Source organism: Fukomys damarensis, unplaced genomic scaffold, assembly GCF_012274545.1.
Source record: "Fukomys damarensis isolate Sample0158 unplaced genomic scaffold, DMR_v1.0_HiC HiC_scaffold_13, whole genome shotgun sequence".
Lineage (NCBI taxonomy): Eukaryota > Metazoa > Chordata > Mammalia > Rodentia > Bathyergidae > Fukomys > Fukomys damarensis.
Genome location: NW_022900925.1, coordinates 22541622 through 22565709, shown reverse-complemented (window position 1 = coordinate 22565709; position 24088 = coordinate 22541622). Strand labels below are relative to the sequence as shown.

The following is a 24088-nucleotide window of genomic DNA, read 5'->3' as shown; positions in this document are numbered from 1 at the left end:
GAAGAGAATCTGAGGACAGCTAGGGTAGGTAGGCAATCTTCAGGTTACCCTGGGAGAAATGTAGTAGCTTTTACATACAGCAGAAGTGTGGCTCAGAAAAGAATGGCCCAGACTCTTAGGCAGACTGCTGTGTATGCATAGGCCTGTACATACCTCCTTGACCCAAGTGCCCCAGAGAAGGGGAGAGTGCTCCCTGAGAAAACAGAATGACATGTACATCTGCCCTGTGACTGAGGAGAAAACACCAAGGAATCTTGCCAAAAGGGTTCAAAGGCTTGAGACTGGGCCATGGTACTTTGACCTCACTGCTCTGGATGGCTGGCCTGCTCAGCACTCAGTGATACCTGTTGCCAGCACGTAAAATAAAGCTAAAGAGAGGGCAAGTAGCCACTATAGAGGCAGAGATCAAATCAGCCTGGGCAGGGCTGGGGATTTAGCTCAGTGGCATTGCGCCTGCCTCCTAAGTATAAGGTCCTGAGTTCGATCCCCAGTACCAAATAAAAAACAAAAAACAAAAAAAAGAAAAGAAAAAAATCAGCCTGGGCAGTTTAGCAAGACTGAAGTTTAAAAAGAGGGCAAGGGGTGGGAGCTGACTGGGGCCTAGCTCAGCGGAAGAGTGCTTGCCCATCAAATACAAGGACAAGTTTTAATCCCCAGCACCAACATCACCACCAAATGGGGGTGGCGCTCTGCCATTTAGGGAAGTTTAACAGTGTTGCTTAGGGTCAGGTAGAAATACACAAGTACAAAACAATATACAGTCTAATCTTCACAGTAAAAATTGCGTCAGGAAGACTGGACGGAAACAAACTGCTGAGTTGGAGCTAACACAGAGGAACTAGAGAAGGGCCAAGAAACAAATTTGTAACTGAAACAAAGGCCTGCACCTGGCAGGGTGCACCCTGAATGTAAGCAGTGAAAGCAGGTAGGGCTGGGTCTTGGTCAGGAGGGGAGGGGAGAGCAGAGCTTCGTGTCTGTTACCACTGCCCAGCTGCTTGGCCTGAAGAGTCTGGAGAAGGTTGAAAGTCTGTGTAGACCAGTGCTCAAATGAGCAGCTTTTATGTCCACAAAGGATGGATTAACAAGTGTCTTCATCCCAGTATTAAATCCAGACTGAACAGTGCCTCATCAAAAACCCCAAATGTCCAGTGTTAGGCTAATACCTTTAAACTCACCCACTTTTTACATGGTAGCTGGAAGCTAAGTTGGCCTCCACACTGGCAAGTAGCCTCATAGCAGAGTATTACCTTAGTTGAATGCAAGGGGCAAAAGAGTATGGTCCTCTCTTCTAGAGGCCCAGACATTCTAAAGTTTTAGAGGTTGAGTCGCATTAACCTGTAATAGGAGATGGGCGAATAAGCCTACAAATTTGATAGTAAAAAGGGAAGAGAGAACTGATCCTCAAAAGGTAGAAGGATGAGACACAGGAAGCAGTCAATAGCCACAGAGCACTCCAGTGAATCTGAATCCACATTCAGTGCAAAGTGTAAGCTGTAACATGCGGACATGGAATTGTAGGTTCTGTAGTTAGAAGCCAGGGCCTCTTGTCTAGGTAGGATCGGGGAGGGCATGCATGCCAAGGATGCTATTCCTAATTTTGTAACAACTATTCAGGTTGCACTTTGCTATATACAATGTATCTGAGGTCACTGACAGCACCTGTGATTTAGGAGCAGGCTTGTCCCCATTCTACTTAGGGGAACTGATGCTCAGATGGTAAGTAACTTGTGTGAGGTTAGAGCTATTACATTCCAGGACTTGAACCAGGTCTGTCTTTACCTCTGTGTCCAGTATGGTAGTCATTGTTGATTTCTGGCCATTTGGAGTCAAATTAAAATGAAAACCAGTTCTTCAGTTGGGCTAGCCACATGTCAAGTGCTCAACACCCATATGTGGTTTCTTCAGCTAAACAGTACAGATTTTCAGGATATTTCCATTGCCATAAAAGGTCTATGAATGACACTTGTCTATACAAATTGTCTTTTCTTCAAATAAATCAGCCAGAGCTGGTCTCTGTGTAGACTTGTCTTCAGGTGTGGATTTGTATTCTGAAAAAGCAGTCTGTTTCCAGACTTCAGTGAGGCAGACTGATCTTTCCGGAGCCTCCAATAAATCATCTGCTTCCCCAGCAGCCCAAATAACCACCTTCTTCCTATACAAGCCTCATTTCCTACCTGATCCTACCCCTCCTTTGGAACTGGGACCCTCCCTCAGAACAGAAAGCACAGTATGAAGTCATCAAAGTTCATTTTTTTCTTTTAAATGAAGGTTCATCCTGGCACAAGGGGCCAGGCTGAATACAAATTTTGCCAATTTGGAGGGCAGTCTTTTAAATATAGCTTCTAAGAGTCTGGCAGTAAAAGGAGCAGGCAGGGAGAGAAGACTGCCAACAGGGCTTCAACAGCCCAGCCTTCACTCCTTAGCATAAGGAAACTGGGGAGCGAGAGGGGAGCCATATTACTGCAAGGTATTTTATTTATAAAAAAATAACTAAGCTTCTTTTTAAAGAAAACAATATAGATGACAAAGGCCAGCACCCAGATCTGAAAGATCTATTTAAACCAGCAAGAGAAATTGACTTCACTTGTGGTGTCCATAGGACTAACTCCTGGTCCAGAAGAGACCACGAGGAGTTGGTGGGCTTGGAAGATTTGATGCTTAGAGAAGCAGCCCACCCCTCCTCTACGCCATCTACCTACCTCCAGCCTGAGCCCTGGGATGGTGTGGCAAGGGAGAGTACAGCTTAAGGCAGGGAAGATCACAGCACTAGCAGGGAGCTACTAGCCTCCGTTTACGGATACATGCCCAAATCCATTCTGGGGAGACCAACTGGGCCTCAGGGTTCTTGTCCCTGTTACCGAGCACATGGGTGGCTGAGGCCACATCAAATTCCTGCACCAGGTCCCCGTTGAATGCCACAAAGTAGCGTCTGAGATGGCTGAAGTCTGGTGTGGAGGGCGGCAAATAGAGCCGCACCCCAGTAAAGATGTCCAGCAGCACCTGCAAACATAGAGGGGTCGGTTGGATCAGACCTGCGCTTGAGCAGGTGGATCTTCACCCAGATGCATACAAGGCACAGTAATGTCAGAACAGGAGCTAGAGATGGACTGAGCCTAGTGTTTGGGACACAAGCAGAAAGAGCTTACTGGATAAAAGGCACAAACATTACTGCTATCCTCCTGTCTATATACAGGACTGATATTCCTCCCATCCTGCTTGAGGGAAAAGGAGAAGAGGATTTGAGGCTTGAGATGAGAAAAGGGCAGGTGCACATCCCTCACAGTCATCCAGTGGCTCTGACTTAGTGCCCCAGCTCAGTGACATCCCCTTGAAGATCAAGCAGTTGACTGTCCAATAAGCCTGACGGCCGGGTAAGGAGCCTTGTTCATTACTGTAGATGGCCGCAAAGGCTTCAGGCAGGCAAGAGAGATGGGAAAGGTTTCACTGGTCTCCTGGGAACTGGTTTAGGCCCTGAGTTGTCAGATTTCTGTGCTTATTCTTGGGTGGAGGTGCAAAGGGTGGGGGCATAGTAGCTGTAATGATCACGTTTAATTAATTAATCCACCTTTTGGGGCAGGGTGAGTCAGTACTAACCTAGTTCCAGGCCTCTGTAGGTGCTCAATTCATGTTGCCAAACTAAAGACAGATGATGAATATTACAAGGAGAAGGCTAGACTGCCATGATAGTGCGTGGCTGTAATTCCCAGTACTCTGGGAGGCTGAGGCAGGAGGATCCTAAGTGTGAGCCCAACCTGTGCAACTTAGTGAGGTAATATAAAAAGGTCTCAAAATATAAATTTGTTTTGTTTTTGGTACTGGGGATTGAACCTGGGATCTTGTACTTGCAAGGCAGGCAGCAGAACCACTAAGCCAAATCCCCAGCCCTCAAAATATAAAATTTAAAAGGTTTGGGGTCCAGGATCCAGGCACAAAGGCTCTGGGTTCAACTCTCAGTACTTCTCCACTAGGGGAAATGGAAAGAAATGGAAAAAGGGAAAAGGCTATTTAGCTGGGAGGAAAGTCACCAAGCCAGTGCTCCCTCTCCTCAATGGCTAGACTTGCTACTACTGCCCTGACCACAAACTCACACAGCTGCACCCACACCCAGACTGGCTTTCTCTCCTTTAATGGAAGCTGTGACGGAGCTAGCAGCTGGGTGGGTGCCCTGCAGCCTCTCGGCTGGGCCGGGCTCTATCTCCTGCCTGTTGGCACAGCTCTCCTTTCTCTCTGCCGGGGGGCCGCCCGCTTCTGCAAGGCAACAAGAGGGCACAAGTGGAGCAGCAGCATTAAGGGATGATCTTTCAGCCAGTGTCCCTCAAACCCTTCTGCTCATCTTTCAAAGTTCATGTGCAGAAGGCTGGGGACACTAGGCCCTGTGCTACACCAGGCCACCTGGAGTGCTGCTGTTCTTACCTTCTTCACCTTTGCTTGGCATGGGCTGTCGTCAGCAGCTTTCCTCTTCTGCCCTACTTTCACTGGAGAGGACTTCATGGCTAGCTTCTCTCCTACTTTCACAGGGGAAAGCTTTGCATTCGGTTTGTTGCCTGCAGGACAGAGTTCAGGATAAGAGGCAATGGGGTAATGATAGTGATAATGGTTCCAGAAGTCAAAGGGCGAGGGAGGGGATAAAAGTCATCAGCTAAGCCCTTTAGCTTCCCCAGTCAGTACAGCTCTCCCAGGTTTGCGCAAAGATCCCCCAGGTGCCTAGCAGAACAGCTTCGAATGCAGTCACTGTTGCTGCAGTGCACACAGGTAATCACATGAGCTCAGAGTTGGAATGTGAGATTGTTCCTGCCCTCTGGGATTTGCCTTTCACACCACCCTCACATCCCAGCCTCCTCCCTTATCCTTACTGTCTTTGCTGTTGGGGTTACTCAGCTTCCCTTCAGCCTTCTTAGCACTGACAGCTTTGGGGGAGGCTCTGGGTGCCTTGTGGGAAATAGCAGACCCCGAGGTGCCCTCATTCTCGCCACTGCTGCCTCCTGTAGTGGAGCTCCCTTCATCTCCAGCCACTACAGTGAAGTCTGCCTTCTCCTTGGACAGCTGGTACAGTTCCTGAGAAGGAGAGGGAGCAGGTTGCACGCTGCCATCCCCTTCCCCAGACACTGGGCTCATAGTGGTCTGTTTTAGGCACATTTAGCTAGGAAACAAATAGGGAAAAAAGGAACTAGCTTTCTTGCAGCTGCTTGGAGGCAGCTGAGAGCTGGCTTGGCCTCCCTAACTGCCCTCCTTGCTCTGTCTCAATGTAATGGGGGAAAGAAGCCAGGTTATGCGGGAGAGCAAAAAAATGCACAGTTTAAGAGCTGGCACCTTGAGTTGGGGGAGATTGGTGGCAGATTTCCAGTCCTTGTCATCCCGGATTCGGGTGCAGCGAGGGAATCGAATGGAGATCCCATCAGCTGTGTGTGCCTCAGATTTGGAGAATTCTGCTCCTGTGATCTCCCACACGGCAGCCTTCTGTTGGGAGGGAGGCAGGTAGGTCCATCACTGGTGAAGGAGGAAATATTTCCCACCAACCAGAACCAGAACCAGGACCAATACAGAACGGCTCAAACCACAGCTGCTCTGGCTCCCGGCTGGGAGACTTGCTGGATAGTCTTGCTGCTACTTGGTAACCTTAGGACAGTCTTGTCTCCCCGAACCTATAAATTCAAGGGACTACGCCAGATTTCTTCTTGAACAGACACCTCTGTGAGGAGGGAATGAGTACTCACTTCCTTTCTATTGATGACAATCTCTGTGTTGGCTGGTCATCCCTGTGCCTGTCACTTGGCAGAATAATCCAGATCCCCATCCCTGATGGACTTTCAGTGAGGTTAGGAAAACTTACTGTGGCACTAGAGAAACTACAATCTAATTCTGTGGTCTGGAAGAACACAACCACTGGGCTGATACCTTTGGGTCTGGAACGATAAAGTCAGGATAGTATATCTTGTTGATCTTCAGCCAGCTGGGTATTTTGCTAGGGTCCTGGAAGAGAGAAGATACTATTCTGAGCTGTTCCTAAGGTGGAACAAATCTTAGGCCCCTCTCTTGGTGTTTAAATTGTGAGTTATGCCTTAAGTAAAAGTCAGCCCTCATGCCTGATGTAGGCCTTCCTGCACAGAGCAGATGTGTCCTACAGGGTATGCAGGCCACTGTCCACTAGCCAGGCACTCAGAGGTTTTAAGGCCTAATGCTGCTCCCATGGCCAAGTATCACTTTACTCTGGGGCAGAGAGATAAATGGTTATCTGCAGTACCAGAAGCACAGCCTTTCTTGTTAATGCTGGCCTGTCCAGAAGTCAAGTCAACCAGGTCCCTTCCTCACCTTGCTAATCTTCACCATGTCCAGTTCCTTCTGCAAGCGAGCAAGTGTTGCATCATCGTGGCCTCCTGCACACTTGGTGACTGTGCACCACTTCTGGCTGCTTGGGTCATAGCAGCCCATGAGGAAGATCGACATCATGCCACCTGGGAGAGGAGTATGGGCTGAGTGTGAGCCATCTCTGCTAGCCCCACATACCCAGTGAGAAGCAGCCTGGTGGACAGGCTCGGCTGTGGCATCAGAATTCCAGAATTGACCTCTTGGATCTACTTTAGTTTTTTTTGAGGGATCCCAGGAATTGAACTCAGGACCCTGCATTTGCCAGGCAGGCCTGGCGCTGTTGAGCTACATCCCTGGCCCCTGGATCTACCTCTTTCAAGTGTTTTGTTTTGTTTTGTTTTCTTTAGTGCTAGGGATTGAACCTGGGGCCTTGTAAAACTAGGTAAGCACTTTATTGCTGAGCTACATGCCCCCTAACCTGTGATTTTTTTTTTTTTTTTTGAAACAGGGTCTTGCTCTGTATTCCAGGCTGGCCTCAAACTCATGATGATCCTCCTGCCTCAGCATTCCAAGTGCTGGGATTATAGGTGTGCACCAACACGCCTCGAATCCTGTGTGATTTTTAACCTTGATAAGCCCCAGTTTCTCTACAATAAATTAAGGATAATCATACCCAACCTGCTGAGCTATGGGTAACTGAATAGTGTCTGTCACACAGTAGATCACCTGAAACTGTTTTACAGATTCCATTTTCCTCTCCAGTCAAAATTTTCTCTGAAAAGGAAATACTTTCACGTCCCAAAGAAATAGCTGGTGGTAACATTCCTTGTTCCAAGACAGCACAGGATATTCTTGTCCAACCTCTCTGTGCTCACTTCCATAGCTCCTAGATGCCCCTGCTTGATGTGATTCGGGTCAACTTGGGATCCTAGGTCTGAGGGCCTAGAAAGTCATGAGTGGCCATGCTGACACACAAAGCCAGTAAGAAGGTCAACCTATACGTCACAGGGTGCCTTCCAAGTGCACCATCACTGGAGCCAGATGCCACTGACCTTTGCTGCCTTGTCCATAGAAGGCCCCAAGAACCACCAGGTCAGCTGTGTCGGCCATGGCCCCCTCATTCAAATAGTCTTTCTTCACTTTCAGCCAGTGCCGCTTCCCAGGCTCATATGTACCCTAAATGGACACAAAAGATCACACACTAGAATGGAAATTCCACGAGGGCAGATTTACCTCTTCACCACTGCATACCAGATCCAGTATGCAGCACTCCACACACGATGTCACAGAGTCCAGCCCAACTAGGAAGACCCTTTAGGCTCTAGCTACTACAAGAGACATGAAATCCATCCTCCAGATCAGAACACATGTGGTCAAACCCTGGAAAGGCTCCTCAGCTTCCACCCCCAGGCACCTCAGATGCCACTGCTATCTGGCCAGAATGGGGAATGCTCGGGAGAAAGCTTAGAATCTGCAGGAGAAAGCAAAGGGTGTGACTGCCTCACCTTCACATCCTTCAGCACCAGACCTTCCAACCCCTCCCGGATCACTCGGTTTATCATGTCCGCCAAGTCCGAAGCTTTCTGAGGGACAACAGAAGACAGACTGAGGATAGTGGCAAGGGAGCAAAGTGGCAGTTACCCATTTCTTCACACTAGTTAAGTGCCCACTTAGTATAAGAAACAAAGGGTTTGCAAAAGGAGGAGGTTCCCAACCAGACAGCTCCTGTGGCTCTGAGACACAGGGTGCTTACCTCGGAAGGATTTTCATGCCCTGCCCTCCTGGGTGAGACTGGTAGACATAACAGTCGAAAGCAAACACCTCAGCAGCTCTCATTAGAGAATAAGTAGGACACACTCTCTCACACTTGATCCAAGGGGTTTTCTGCCCTGCTTTCAAACCACTAGGACCCTGTTTGGTGCAGGGTCTTCACTTACTGTAACTTGCTTCATTTCTGAGAACATGATCCGGTTGGGAATTTCAACCATGTTGTCATGAAGAAACTTCCGCCGCTCACACAGGGGCCTAAGGGGGACAGGAGAGCTGAGGAAGAATCCTCTCATCCCTATGAAGAATTCTGAGGGAAGGAGCACAATGATAGAACTGCTGCTTCATGAGCAGTTCTGTCTTGTATTCAAGCTCTCCTATGTAAAAGTTCTGCTGTAAAGGGGCTCCAAGGACTGACTGTATCATGACCGAAGATGGAAAAGGGGCAAAGAGCCAGTTCATAGTTTGCATTCCTGTTTCTACTTTATTGAGCCAAGGAAGAACTGGCCCCTAGCCCAGATTGTATAAATTCTGGTTCTACTGGAAAAACAACTCTAACTTGTTTTTTATGCACCTCTACCCCAAGGCTGGCTGGTCTTTGGCTCACCAGGCTGACCCAGGCCACAGGCCACAAATCCAACTCCTACCCCACTCATTCTTTGTTCTGCTTATTTCCACAATAAAGGATGTGGCAGCTGCTGGGTAGGGAATAGCAATACATTTCTAAGTGTGGAAAGGGTCAATAGTAGTTTCTCCAGCCCAAGCCTTTAGGTGTAGCTAAGTCAAGACTATTGGCTTACCGCAAGATGGGATGCCTCCCCTACATCAGAAGCTTCCCATTGTCAGCTTCTGAAATCAAAACCTCTAAGCTTAAAAAGAGAGAGGATGGAGTCTTCCTCATGTTGAGTGAGGGTTGGGCTTCCCTCCCTCCTTCCCAACTGAATAACTTACATCTCCATTCAGGAAATTAATATAAGGCTCCTGGATTTAAAGATGTTGGCCAGGGCTGAGGGAATAGCTCAGTGGTACAGCACATGTTGGCACATACAGGGACCTCAGTTCAATTCACAGCACCCAAATAAAAAGATGCTGACCAACTCACCTGTCCATCAAACTGACATCATTGAAGTAGACACAATCAAAAACAAACAGGCAGACATTAGCATCTTGGAAAGCTGCTTTCTAGAAGGGAAAAAGAGGTAGGACATGGACAAAGTGAGAAGGCATGACACTCGGGGGAGTACCAGTCCGGTTCTGAAGGCCCTCTGAAGCACCTGATGTGAAGTCCTATTTTGTGCTCTGACACACGTTATCCATAAGGATACTCAGCAGATGGTGCCTGCTATAGCGTGGATCTTGAGTATCACCCAAAGACGTATGTGTTAAAGGTTTAGCTCCAGGGTGTGCTACTGGGAGGTGGTGCACCCTCTGAGAGGTGGGCCCTCGTGGCAGGTCCTTAGGTGATTACGGGTATAGCCCGGCAAGAGGACTGTGGGATTCTGGCCCTTTTCTTTCTCTTTGCTCCCATGCTCATAAGCGGTTTTTCTCTCCATGTCCTTCTGCTACGATGTGCTGCCTAGGTCCAAAGCAATAAGCCTTTCTGATCTTGCACTGGAACCTCTAGAATTGTGAGCCAAATTAAACCTTTCCTCTTTATATGTTAACTACCTCAGGTATGCATGTATGTATGTATTTACTTATTTATTGGTACCAGGGATTGAACTCAGGACCTTGTGCTTGCAAGGCAGGCAGCAGAACCACTAAGCTAAATCCCCAGCCCCTCAAGTATTTTTTTATAAAGACCAAAAGCTGACTAACAGTAAGAATAGAACCAACTCAATTATAAATGGATTCCTAATAGCAGCTTTTTATTTAAAACAAAACAAAAAAAAGACATCTCTCCGGGTGTGGTGTTGCTCACCTGTAATCCCAGCACTCGGGAGGCTGAGGCAGGAGGATCGCTGTGAGTTCGAGACCAGCCTGGGCTACGCACTGAGTTCCAGGTCAGTCTCAACTACACAGTGAGACCCTGTCTCAAAAAAACAAAAAACAAAAAAACAGAGACCAAAAAAAAAAAAAAAAAAAAAAAAAAAAAAAAAAAAAAAAAAAAAAAAAGACATCTAAATTTAAGACTAAATTCAGACATAGTCCAGAAGCAAATAAACCCTACCATAAATAACGTATTCCTCCCGGTCTCAAACTGACAGCATATATGAGCACATATACATTTACTTCTGTACATACGGTCCTAAGCCAGTACCTTGTGCACGCCCAGAGTCCCAAAGGGCAGTGGTTTGCCTGTTTTGTTGTCAATCAGGGGTACCTCAGAGTCCAAGATCATGCTATGGCCCCCAGGAAAAGCCAGGGGGATGTAGTCCTTAAAGTGGATCACCTGGAAGTAGAGAGATAGCTTTGGTGAGGGATCCAAAACCAAGCCACAGATGAAAGGCTAGATCCCAGAAAGGATATAGAGCAAAAAACATAGAAGCCCAGCTAAGCTGCAAAACGTAACAGCCAGGCTTTGTTAGCCACCTGGAAAAAGAGCAATAGGTGGCGCAACCCTCATGGGAGGCAGGAGGAGAGAGGATCCACAAGCCTGCATCCCCTGCCAGGTTCCCTGGGACTCAAAAACTGAGCTGGAGCTAGGAAAGAAGCTAGCAAGGCCAATTTCATCTACTCACAACCTACTGGTGCTACATGTTCCAGCAAGCTTTTTCCTGAAGACACCCCAAAGCCTTAGCATTGGGGACTGAGGGACTGAAGAATAAGGTCTCACTGCCAACATTAGGGTAGGAATTTGGGCTCCCAAGTGTCCCCATGGTAATGTGTTCATATCAGACATAAGCTTCTTAAAGGTCAGAATTCTTGTTCATTTTTTCCCACTCCTATCTGCCTACTAGCTACAACCATGCATAAGTACTGGTTGAACATATAATGAGCAACAACCCCTTGTACATGACTTGTAATCTAGCTTGGAGCACATGAAACATGGAAACGCAGAAGACTTTGCATAGCACTCACCAAATGAGCTCATGTCCCAAGAGCATAGTGAGAGAATTATTGCTGTCCCAGGGAGTTCTGTCCTAACTCAAGTCTGGACACTGGTCATTGTTGGAAGACTCAAAAAATGAATTCATCTATTTATATAACAAATAATCAAATTCCCTATTATGAACTGGAAGAGCTATAAAATCCTGGCCCTGAGACTCTTAGGGGGAGAAGGGGAAAGAGAGTCCTGGTGGAAAGGACTACTACCTTGTGAGGCAGGACAGGCTTGAGACTGCGGCTGAAGTAGCTGAAGTGTTCCCCATTCTTATGCACCTGGACCCGCTCACCATCATATTTGATCTCAGAGAACATGCCGTTGGGACACTTCTTCATTGCATACTCGATGGACTTGCAGGCCTCTGCCTAGGGTGGAGAAAGCAAAGCTAGGAGACTTTTTCAATGAGTGGCTGTTTGGCAGACACAAAAAGTCCCAAACTGGATTAGTCAGAAGAAGACCTAGCTCCTGGGACTGACTGCCCTTAGTGCATGCTCAGGGAAGGCTGTGGAAGAGGAGATGGAAATGGAAAGGGCTGGGCAACATTATGCCCTGACTATAAAATCATTGTCAGAGTTGACACAGAGTTGACTTTGGGGAAGATGAATGCTACTTATTATAGAATATTTCCCTCTGAAATAGGATTTTTCCCCCCTCAATAATTGAGGTTTTGCAGTGCCTCTGGGTTATTATCAAATCCATTGGTTATTTCAGCACAAGCAGTATGTAGGGGGTAAGAGTGAAGAGTGCAGGTGACACTGAGGCTGGCAGGGTGACAGTGATAAGGACATCCAGACACAGGAGTGGTCACTCACATACCTGTGCTATCTTTTTTTGGGGATTGAATTTAGGTCCTTGCGCTTTCAAGGCAGGCACCGGCACCACTGAGCTAAATCCTCGGCCTACCCATACTATCTTGACACAACCAACATTTTTGTGTTATCGTCAGGTCATGTATATGATCTCACTTCATCTTTGTTTGATACGGTATCTTCATGACAAATATTATTCTCATTTCATGGCTGAGAAAACTCAAGGTCAGAGTGCTAAGTATAGTACTTACTTATAGTTATATATAATAAGTAGCAGGAATAAGATCTCACTCTAGGCCAGTGGTGGTAAACCCATGGTACATATGTCCCACCTGGCTGTTTGTTATCACTGAAAACTCTACAAGATTTGCCCTTACTGCTGTAGGCCCAACTCCAAAGTCTATGTGTACTAAGCTGGTGGTGGTGAACTTATACAGCTTTCCATGACAACAAACAGCTGGATGCAGCATGCGTGCCACAGGTTTGCCACCACTGCGCTAAGCTATATAACCCATGGCATTTTTTTAAGGGATAGGCTTCAAATGAACAGACTCCAGAAGGAATTCTTATAAAAGAAAGGCCATTATTTCAGAAGGCTAGGGGGTCCTGTCCCTGGGATGGAGATCTATTTTGATGCTGGCCATCCCACATTCCTGGAAGACAGCACTTTCCTTCCAAAACACTGAACCCTAAACTAAGAGTTACTACAATACAGAAGATGGTTTTAAAACTAGACACTGTATACCACTAGGGAAAGCCAAAGGGCCTTACAGTAGGCATGCTAGCATATGCAGCGGGTCCTACTGCAGAGAAAAACCAATGCCAGAAAGGAAAGCCCCTGTTGTCTCGTGAAATGAGCAAGAGCACAAGTTACCTCTGCTGGAGTTAATCTTCACTCTTTAAGCTTTCTCTCCTTCCCGAGTCACCCCATCACAAAAGCCTAGCTGTGCTAACAACTCGCATCTACCCTATAGCGGGTTACAGAGCTCAGGGGTTCTTGAACACTTCCTGTCTTCAGGTAAGACTGGACGGGTGTTTTCAAAGTCTCACCAGGAAGCTAACGACCAAGAGGCTAGGGAACAAGTCCAAGACTACAGCTATTGGCAGGGCTGGGAATGTGGCTCAGTTTATGCTACTGGACCACTGGCTGTTGTGCCTTTGCTTCTCCCAGCACAGCCTCCGCCACATCTCTACTCTTCCTTCCCCAATTCATTCTCACAGTCTGTCAAAACCCACCCCTAAAAGACGTGCACCTAGGCCAGGCACAGGCAACAGGAAAGGCAGGGCTTGCTCCTTACCAGCATAGGCTGCACCGGAGTCATCAGCGAGGCCTGGACACTCAGAGCCCGTTTTTGGCCTGGCTCCTTCTCTACCTCTTGCTCATTTTGAAGGACCCGCTCCACCACATCCTGCAGATTACGTGAGGCTTTGAAAGCTTCATAGGCATTGGGGTCAAGGGCATCTAAACTGCCAAGGGGGATAGAAGCAAGAAAACAAAAGCTTTGACACTATGGCTTTGGACAGCAGCCTGTCCTCACAGAGAGGAGAAATCCTTATCTTTGTAGAAGTAGTTGTGTTATAATCTCTTTACAGGAGGAGAAAAACTCTGAGAAAATTCAGGGTTTTTGTTTGTTTTGGTACTGGAAATCAAACTCAGTGCCTTGTACTTGCCAGACAGGCACAGCACCACTGAGCTTACATCCCTGGCCCTAAAAATTCCTTTTGAGACCTTGTGCCCATTTGGAAACAGCTTTTGCAGAAGTAGGGGTAACATGGTAAGAGACTCATCCTAAACTTACTGTTATAATTTTCAATTATAACAAGTCTTTGTTTCACATAGATTAACCTGTGAGAAAATGCAGGTAGAAACAGGATTAGGGTCCCACAAGAACTAAGTGAAATAAGGATTCAAATCCAGACTGGAACAGGGCATGGTAATACATGCCTTGTTCAAAAGAGCTATGACTTTCACTTCATAATATTCTGGGAGGCTGAGCAGGAGGATTACAAGTTTGAGCCCAGCCTAGACATTCTACAGTGACATTCTACAGTGACATTCTGTATTAAAGGGGCTAGGACGTAACTCAGTGTGAAGATCCTAGTACTACCAAAAAAAAAGCCCAAAGTCCTCACAATAGCTGAAAATACAGGAATGTATCAGTTCAGGCTGTCAGAGGAGAGCTGGTACTTACACATGTTTTGCACCTGAGTTCATCTTCAGATCATGTTTGATCAACCTGATGATACACTTAAGGTCATTGGCTGTACACCTAAGGGAATGAAGCATTCAATTTGATCTCTGAGGAGCTCTGTATCCCCAAACACTCCTTCCCTATTTCATCTTGAAAGCACTTCCCCACTGGGTTTGGCTTACTGGCACAACTCCCTACCTAGAGGCAATGTCCTGCAGGGCCTGCTGCTGCTCATCCTCCTTGGTGAGCCTGGAGAGTTGCAGGAGAAATTCATCTACTTCCTGGATGGTAAGGAGGCTCTTGGCAGCTGGGGGGAAAGACTTGCTCTGCTCAAAGAAGACTCTGATCGTCTCTGATACGTCACCCTGTCTCCAAAAACCAAAATGCCACTGCTGCAACCCCAGGTGATCAGGTGTATCCTCTAAGATCTCAGAACTAAAGATTAATCAAGAAACTTCAATCATAGGCTCTTGTTTCCAACTTAACATATCTACCTCCCTCCTCCTTAGAGACTCTATCCATTCATGGTTCCTAGAAGGGACAAGTCTGTCCACATAGGATATGCCACCTGACTCAACTGGAAGAGACACGGCACTTATCTGGGGCTGAGCCAATTTGATTTCATGCTCATGAATTTGAATTAAGAGACAAATACAGTCCTCAGAAAATGGGGCTGCTTGGGTGGAAACTTCCGAGTGCCAGGGCTAGAGTCACAAACAAACCAAAGTTGAATGTAAGCCCAAGTACAGGTGAGAGGAAAGCAAGGAGAAAATGTCCACAGATAAAGAGGCCCAGGACAGGCAGAAAAAAGTCTCAACTTCTGACTTTTGAGATAAGACCTTTTGTGGTTTCAGTCCTTAGAAACTTAAGAAATTAACAGCGCTCTCCTAATGCAAGCTTGCTCAAGTAGGTTTCAGTACCCTAAAACAGCATGTGCCCAACCATAAAAAAATGGCTGCAGGTGCCTGGCTGGGCAGAACCCTCTTGCAACATGGCCTCCCCTCCAGTCCTCCTGACCTGCTCTAGGTCTCGTGCCATATCATCTGGGTTGCAGTTAAAAATGCGGCTGAAAAGCTTCACAATCTGCTTATCATTCAAGTTGTAAACACTCTTAATGACACCTGGCAGCAGCAACTTCACTGTTAGGTACACATCGCCGTGGAAACCATCTGGAGACAGAAGGAGCCCTTCTTGAGAAATGGAGTTTGAATAAATACATATATAAACTCAGGGAAGCAGAGACTGAAAAGAGATATGCACACTGCTTCCTAAGCTCCCTGCACATATCATTACAGTACAGGACGCCAGAGATCAGGAACTAGTAATTTGTGTGTCTGCCTCATCTTTTGCCCATGGATGAACTCTTACCCGGCAGAGCCATGACTTTCACTTCTTATCCCCAGTAACACATTACATACAGATGCTCCATGACAATTTATTAGACAAATGAAAGAAATAAAATTGGAAGACTTTATTCCAGACTGTGCATGTAGGCCGGGGATTTAGCTCAGTGGCAACATGCCTGCCTTGCAAGTGCAAGGTCCTGAGTTTGATCCCCAGTACCGCAAGGAGGAAAAAAAAAAGTGCACAAAGACTCTTTTCAAAGGTATGTGGCAGTAAATTCTCCTATTGGTCATGTGGGGTGGGTTCTTCTGGCCTTGTGGGAGCAAAATAAAGGTGCATGGAAGAACGATGTTAAAGCACTCTGAGCCAGAGTTAGCTACATAATTTGTGGGATCTGCTGACAATGCAAACATGGGACCCCTATTTCACAATTAGTAAGAATTTCAGGACAGCAGCAGCAGAATGTTAAAACAAGCATTGGCTTCTGTGCAACTGCACTCCTCATATACCCAGGAAGCCAGCCACGGTTCATAGCCTCACCTCCTGCTGAGCCTTTCCGCAAAATGGGATCTGCACAATTCAAACATGGGACCCCTATTTCACAATTAGTAAGAATTTCAGACAGCAGCAGCAGAATGTTAAAACAAGCATTGGCTTCTGTGCAACTGCACTCCTCATATACCCAGGAAGCCAGCCACGGTTCATAGCCTCACCTCCTGCTGAGCCTTTCCGCAAAAAGTCCTGGATGATCTGGGTCTTTGTGTTGTAGCTAGGATTATCAGCCACCATGGCACACAGCTTCCGAAACTCCCGTAGCAGACAATCCTTGTGCTTGGGGTCACATTTGCTTGAAGAGAGACTTGTCTTAGGGACTGGGCTTGAGGGGGCTTGCTCAGAGTTGTTCGGCTTGGCTGCTGGAAAGAGAAACAACACAGACGTTTCATTTTGCCCTTCTGGGAGGGAAGAAAAGAAAGGAAGAAAGGAAACTAATAGGAATTCTGCTGGTGCTTTATATGTAGTTTCACTTAATCTTCCCAAAGAGGACTTTTGGGTAGATATCATTGTATACAAGTTACAGGTAAAGAAAGAGAGGTCAAGTAATCTCCCCAAATCTCCTAGCTATTAAAAGAAAAGCAACAATGATCTCCACGCACCCAAGTAGAAGACAGGACCACTGTCTGTTTATTTGAGCATTTCATAGAGGAACAAAGGCTGCTTTCATGCCAAGAACGGTCAGGAGGATCTAACTGTAATGTATACCCTAGAAAAGCTGAGATGAGAAAGGGAGAAGAAATCAAGGGACGTGTTACTCAATGTGAATTTATCGCTATGACAGACTGTCAGAGCTGGAAGAAGCCTGAAAGATTATCTACCTCGATGACCTCCCTCTGATGAGACCCAGGCCCAAAAAGAGCAGATGACTTCCGGGATCATCTAGGTCCTTGGTGGCAGTAACTGGACAAACATACTACCAACCAAGTCAGGCCTCAACAGTCCTTCCTCTCACCACTCTAACCTTTCTTACTATAAAAATAAAGTAGTCAATGAGCAGAGCTTTCCTCCAGACACTAAAAATAACTATGTCCTTTCTTAGTGATTACCTCACCTCCAATGACTATTTACAAAGTAAAAGCAGCTTGGTGATTCCACGGCCTGCCTCAAAAGCGCAAGGACCCGAGTTGGATCCCTGGTACCAAAAACAAAACAAAAAAACCCCACAAAACTGTGAACAGAATCAAGCTGGGTATGGTGGCACACACCTGTAATCCCAGCACTTGGAATGCTGAGGCAGGAGGATAGCTGAGTGCTATGAGTTCAGTTTGAGGCTAGTGTGGACTACAGCTGAACTACATGGCAAGACCATGTCTCAAAAAAGTTAATTAAAAAAAAAAGAAAAAAGAAAAGCAGACCATTATACAGCTGGTTGCTGATATAAACTTCATGTCTAGGCTCTGACTATTATAAATCCATCATCATCTCTATCTAGTCTAAATCAGATCTTAGGGGACAAAATATCTGAAATGTCAGTGCTTAGGATTTAAGAATGAGAACTTCTTGTTTCAACTCCTCCGAAATTCCACCCTTAAAATATCAGAGGTAAGCCGGGCGTGGTGGCGCACACCTGTAATCGCAGCACTGGGGAGGCTGAGGCAGAAGGATCACTGTGAGTTCGAGACCACCCTGGGCTACATAGTGAGCTCCAGGTCAGTCTCAACTACATAGTGAGACCCTGTCTCAACAAACAAACAAACAAACAAACAAAAAAGATATCAGAGGTAAGCTATCCCCAAGGATAGGGATTAGATATTCCTATTAAGGATAAGATATTCCTAACATCAGAGCCCTTCCAGAATCATTCTGTCCTCGTCACCTGAACCCTCTGTATCTTTGGCCTACTGTCAGACAACCAACAAACATCAGTTTTAAAATAAAGAAATCCTATAAAGCCAGGCACTATTTTTGCAGTTATTTCTTTCAATCCTCATGAGAACACTGGGGTAGATGAGGCAGATGTTGCCACTCCTGATTCACAGATGAAGCAACAGAGGCTCAGACATGTGAAGACTTGCTTAGTTCCAAGGTGTCAAGCAGGAGTGCTTGGACCAGACCTCAAGTCTTTTGACTTCAGGTCTAAGTCTCTTTTGATCACACAAAATTTCTGTCAATCTCCAAAGAGCTTCTGAGTCCAAGAAGTCTGGTACTATTATTGGCTTCAACAGAGTTAACCACAAGAATGTCTCAAACAATAAAATAGAAAACAGGGTTTAGAGTAAAAGAACACAGGTACTAGCATCAAATACCAACAGTGCAAATACCAACTCCATCAGGAATCTGAACTTTGGCTTTCTCATTCATAAAGTGGGTCTAAAAAAGTACTTTCTAGGATTAGCTGAAGAACAAATAAAGCCACTAGGTCAGTGACGGCAAATCTTTCAAAGTTTTAAAATGATAACAGCCTGTTGCAGCACACAGGACAAAGGTTCACCACCACTGTACTATGCCAACAATTATCTGTTGGGGAAGGGCAACCAAAAATCCTGGACCTCTCAATTCTCCTCCACAAGTGCTCTAGCAAAATTTTCTTGAATCCCTGTCTATGAAACTGTAATTTTAATGGTAAAGTTACATAAATCATAATATGTACATGTGTATAATTATAAATCTGTGTGTGAAAACAAAACACTTTACTACTCATCTCCCTGCCAAGAAGATACAAATAGGCACAATTCAATCCTTTAAGAAATGGGATTTGGATCCCAAGCCCATTGACTCTGAAGCTCACAATGCTTCATCACTAGGCTGCACTGCTCCCCAACAGAGAGCAATACCCTTCAGATCCCTTTTTCCTTCTTGCTCCATGCTCCACAAGCATTCCAACCATTTGAACAGTTGTAAGAACTAAGAAATCAAGGGATACGGTCCATGCATGAATCTCCCTTCTTCCACACTTTCATTTCTAATTCAGGCAAGTTTAGGGAGACAGTTTTTCAAAGGTCTTTCATTACACAACATAAATACTGGGCAGGTTATAAAAATCTGGCTGGGGGGCTGGGGATTTAGCTCAGTGGTTTTGGTGCCTGTCTCACAAGCACAAGGACTGGAGTTTGATCCCTGGTACCAAAATAAAAAAACAAAACAAAAACAAAAACAAAAATCTGCCTATTACACCAGAGGGGAGCCCTCATGATTAGCCATTACTTAATTGTGTCCAAATAGAAACAAATTAATGAGACTAGAAAGAATAGAATTTTCATTTAGTGAGAGCCCTAAATAAAAAGAGGACCATAAAAACTAAAGTAGCCCCAGTTTAACTTACCTGAAAAGCCAGAAAATTTCCGGGGATTGGTATTGGTGACAAACGAAGAGCCTTTCACTGGGGATGTCACCTGGCCAGTGGCTGTCAACTTAGCTTGGACAACAGCTTTTTTCTTTGGTGCACTTGCTGCCTTAGAAGATAGATCTGTAGGGCCCCCAGAAAAGGGAAAATATCCTTCAGTGAAAGATCTCTGAGGAAGCTTTCAAAGACTCTTAGAGTTTGCTAAGTCACTATCACATTGCCCCAAGGCTGACTGGTCACTGGCTGTTCTTTTTGAGTGAAGGCAATAGGTAACAGGGTATTGGGCAGAAGGAAGAAAAGACTGTTATGCAGAGAAAAGACCCACTTACCATTTAGCCCTTTAAGTAGCTTAAATTCTCACCAGCGCTTTCCACCTCTTATCCCACATACAATAATCTTCAGAAGTGACAGGATTTTAAAGAAATCAGCAATCACTTTGTGATAGATAAAACGTAGAAAGCCTCAGTTCATAGAATAATTCTAATTTATAAATGAACCAAAGGGACAAAACTAGATCACAGAGTATGTCCATTTGGCATAGGTAGGAAAACTCTTAGCTGTTAACTTATAGGAGTCATGTGAGTTCACTTGTATGTTATTTCTCTTCCTTGAATGAGAGATAGAAAAGACTGAGGCCAAGGGCCACGGCAGGGGAGGGTGGATGGGGAACTTGAGAATGAAGCATGTGATGGTTTTCTCTCCGGGAAATCTCTCGTCTCAAGGAACAAGGATAGATACCCAATTTCAGAGCTAATGTTCCACCCTGAATAGCAGCATGTGCTTAAAGATATGAATATTATTTTAGACACTTAAAGTCAAAGAGAACCTGTAGCATTCAGATTTGCCCTCAGGCTAGCCGCAAGCTCATTATGTAGACCAGCTTGCACTAGAACTTGTGATCCTTCTGCCTCAACCTCCCAAGTACTGAGATCACAGGCATGTCCCACCACACCCGGCTCAGGGTTTTGCTCCTAATACCATTTTCCATTAGTAGGGACCTAGACTCCTTAGAAAAATGGCTGATCCAAAGGATAGATTAGGATACATACAAGACAAGAAAGCATCTAGTTATGCCCAAGTGCAGAAATACACAGTAAGTTCAAGGCTGGCCTAAACTATATAGCAAGATCTTGTCTCAAAAAGCCAAAAGAAAAACTTTAAATTTTTTTTGTTTTTGATATTTTGAGGCAGTGCCTATGTGGTTCAGGCTGGTCTTGAACTTGCAGTGATTCTTCTGACTCAGCCTCCCAAAATGCTGGGGTTATAGGTATGCAACACCACACCTAGTTTAAACTTTTCTTTCTTTCTTTCTTTTTTTTTTTTTTTTAAAGAAGGGTGAATAGGGCTTGGTAGCACATACCAGTAGTCCCAACCCTCGAAGGAAGGAGAACATAAGTTCCATTCCAGCCTGAACAACTTAGCAAGACTCCATCTCAAAATAAAAAGAAGGGTGAATAGGGCTTGGTAGCACATACCAGTAGTCCCAACCCTCTAGGAGGCGAAGGAAGGAGAACATAAGTTCCATTCCAGCCTGAACAACTTAGCAAGACTCCATCTCAAAATTAAACAAAAAAGGGGGTGGGGTAGGAAAGAAGGTCATACCAGAGGTCCTGGGTTCACTTCCCAGTATCACAAAGAAAGTAAATAAACAAGCAAATAAATAAATTAAAAGAGAGGGTTTACAAGATATAGAAGCCAGCTGAAGGAGCTAACTGACAAAATAGAGGCCAACTAAAAACTAAATTTAGTACAATAATGAATTATAAGCCGGCGTGGTGGCGCACACCTGTAATTCCAGCACTCAGGAGGCTGAGGCAGGAGGATCGCTGTGAGTTTGAGACCAGCCTGGGCTACATAGTGAGTTTCAGGTCAGTCTCAACTACATAGTGAGACCCTGTCTCAAAAAAAAAATAATAATAAAACACTGGGAAAAATTAGAACCCTATATAGATAAGTGATAGACAAAAAGGAGTGGTAGTGGATACTCTATTCTTCAAAAATGTCAATGTCATAAAGACTATGGAAATGTCCCAGATTAAAAAAAAGGCAAAGAGATATGACAACTAAATATAGTACCCAATTTGATTCTAGACTGCTGAAAGTAGGGGGGAATCTCTTTAATGTTCAATCAATAGACCAATATACAGATTGTACCTGCCTCGTAAGCACAAGGTCCCAAGTTCAATCCCTGGTACCAAAAAAAAAAAAAAAAAAAAAAAAAAAAAAACAAATAAAAATAAAACAGGGCTGGGAATGTAGTTCAGTGTGAAGGACCTGGGTTCAATCCCCAGTACTGCCAAAACCAAAAAAAATTGAAGTACTTAAAGGTAAAGGGCTACGATGTATGCAACCTGCTCTTAAATGGTTCAGGGAATAAAACTAAAAGAACTGTGTGTATGTGTGTAAGGGAAGAGGGCACATGAGCATAAATGATAAAATAAAAGTAAAGAGTAAAATATTAACAACTGGGTAAAGGGAACATGAGTGTCCTTTGCACTATTTTTATTTTATTTATTTTTTTGGTACCAGGGATCAAACTAGGGACCTTGTGCTTGCAAGGCAGGTGTCAGAACCATTGAGCTAAATCCCCAGCCCTGCACTATTTTTATTCTTATAACTTTTGTAAATCTAACATTATTCCCAAGGAAGAAGTTTAAGAGAAAGAAAAACTAGATTCTAATCTCTGCATTCCTTTTTCTATCATCACCAGCAAGATAAGAAGCTGTGTTCTCCACCCCACCTGCAATATGTTGGGTTATCTGTTCCTTCTCACTATCTTCCAGTTCTTCCCAGCCTTCCAGCTCTGTGAGGTCTTCAATTTTTTTTGTGGTGGCCCGAGCTCGCTCCAGTTTCTCAAACATACATTTAATATGGTACCATTCTTTCATATCACCGCCAGATTCTGAGAAGGGATTGGGTACTACTTTGCCAATTCGGCATATGCCCTTCACAATCTTTTCCTTGCATTTTTTGCAGCCGGCTGTGCCACGCTTCGCATAGTCCACACAGAATCGTTGCTCAGCCATCTCACGTGGGCCACTGCAGAGTCCCACATGCGACCCTGCTAAGAAAACAAAGCAGGTGGCTCGTGGTCTTAGATGACCTCCCTGCAATAACAGAATAGGCTTTCTTCTTTTGAGGAGGCAGTGCCCATGAAGCAGATCTGTTTTTGACCAATTGCTGAATTGTCTTATGCCAGACCAATGATATTGTTCTCGGAATGAAAACAGCTTTTTTTGTCCAAGTGCTTGGAGGATTCGTGAGAAGAGGATTGTGAAAGTCAAAGTCATATAGCTGCATAAAAGGTAAGAGACAATAAAATTTTTTTTTTAAAAGCGAGAGGAGAGATTCTCAAAGGCCAGAATCTCATATAGTCCATGCTGACTAATCAAATACTTCCCAAATCATTAAAGATTCATTGCCTAGGATGAGGTGTTTCAATACAGGAAAATTCAGTCTCAGAAAGGGTGTTCAATTATCTAATGTACACAAATAAATCTAGTAAATTACAATGAAGAGAATCCAAATAACATAAAAGCTTTTTCAGGCCATCATAATACGTGATACTCATAATGGATGATGACCTTTAAGTATTAAAATATCCTTGTTTCTTTTTAATCACCAAGAAAAATCAATTACGTTCATGAAGTTTTCATAAGCACAATACATATACCATCTTCAGAAAGCAAGTAAGCCGTTATACAGATTTGTGCTTTAAACAGCAGCTTTTCTTTGACAGGCAGCTATGCAGAACTTAGAACCAGACTGCTTGGACTCAAATACTAGCCTGGACACTTATTACCTGGGTCTCCTTGGTGGGTTACTTAAGCCTTTCTGTCCCTCAGTTTCCTCATCTGTAAAATGTGGCTAACAATAGTACCTAACTAAGGAGATTGTTACTATAAATAAGTAAAGCCCTTGAAAACATAGTTGGGAACACAAGCAAGGGCTCAATAAATATTAGATATTACTGTCATCATTGAAGACGCTAAATTTTAAGCAGAGGCTCCTTATGGCCAATTAACCTGTTTAATCAGTAGGGAATGCTGAAGTAACTACACAGTAAGAATCAAAGGAGTTGATAAATCAATTTAAATGGAAACAATGATTATATCTACACCTTATATTCCTATTTTGAAAAGTATCTTTATAGTTCTAGTATTAAATAGACTGGAAGTTATTTTCAGTCTGTCCAAGGATGTGAAGTGAAATTGCTACTGCCACATAATAAAGAGCGGGCATCACTTACTACAGTGCCTGCCACAAATGCAGAGCAAAGCAGGACTTGGCAATCAGGAATGAAGGTAAGCCTGCCCATCCAACTTGGGGTTGCTTCCTCCGAGAATCTCTCCACTTCCCTGAGTCTGTTACCTTATTTCTGCAACAGAGAAAATAAGACCTACCTCATGGGGTGGCTGGGAAATTACAATGAATCCATGGACTGGCGGGGGGTGGGGGGTGAACTCCCTGAAAATATATACAAACATGTACACTTGAAAATGTACATCTTGAGGGAAAGGTCTGTAACTTTCGTGAGATTCACAAAGTGCAGGATAACCCCCAGAGTTCAACAAGCACCGCGGGGTAAGAACGGCAGCATTCAAACCAGCCGGACCTTCATCTCTGTCCTTAGCGGGTGGTCTTAGAGAGCATCCCCTCCAAGCCCTCTGCACGATCCAGGAGAATAATGAAAGCAGCAGACGCACCGAGGCTCGCTGGGCGCCGGGCCACGAGGCGGCACAATGCAGCTGTGCGCGACCCATCGGACCCATCCGCCCACCAAGGC

At 45.0% G+C, this 24088-nt stretch overlaps 1 protein-coding gene across 11 annotated transcripts in view; it reads right to left on the bottom strand.

Moving 5' to 3' along the window:
- Positions 1–529: 529 nt before the first annotated feature.
- Positions 530–24088, bottom strand: part of Lig3 (DNA ligase 3) — a 24144-nt gene continuing 585 nt past the window's right edge. Inside the window, exons 1-21 of one of the 11 annotated variants that reach the window (XM_010641377.3) lie at positions 23918–24051; positions 23706–23769; positions 22043–22596; positions 19282–19425; positions 16178–16378; positions 15138–15289; positions 14319–14485; positions 14121–14198; positions 13227–13395; positions 11329–11484; positions 10334–10465; positions 9176–9255; positions 8244–8331; positions 7812–7889; positions 7359–7482; positions 6310–6452; positions 5896–5970; positions 5311–5457; positions 4854–5055; positions 4414–4544; positions 530–3000 (exon numbers count right to left, since the gene is read on the bottom strand). In XM_010641377.3, the coding sequence (XP_010639679.1) occupies positions 2767–3000; positions 4414–4544; positions 4854–5055; positions 5311–5457; positions 5896–5970; positions 6310–6452; positions 7359–7482; positions 7812–7889; positions 8244–8331; positions 9176–9255; positions 10334–10465; positions 11329–11484; positions 13227–13395; positions 14121–14198; positions 14319–14485; positions 15138–15289; positions 16178–16378; positions 19282–19425; positions 22043–22596; positions 23706–23710 (3060 nt within the window). In that variant the 5' untranslated portion in view covers positions 23711–23769; positions 23918–24051 and the 3' untranslated portion in view covers positions 530–2766. Of the gene's footprint in view, positions 3001–3890; positions 4249–4413; positions 4545–4853; positions 5056–5310; positions 5458–5895; positions 5971–6309; positions 6453–7358; positions 7483–7811; positions 7890–8243; positions 8332–9175; positions 9256–10333; positions 10466–11328; positions 11485–13226; positions 13396–14120; positions 14199–14318; positions 14486–15137; positions 15290–16177; positions 16379–19281; positions 19426–22042; positions 22597–23551; positions 23644–23705; positions 24056–24088 lie in introns of those variants that run through there. The other 10 variants (XM_033762899.1, XM_019210189.2, XM_010641378.3 and 7 more) reach the window with 10 other exon arrangements.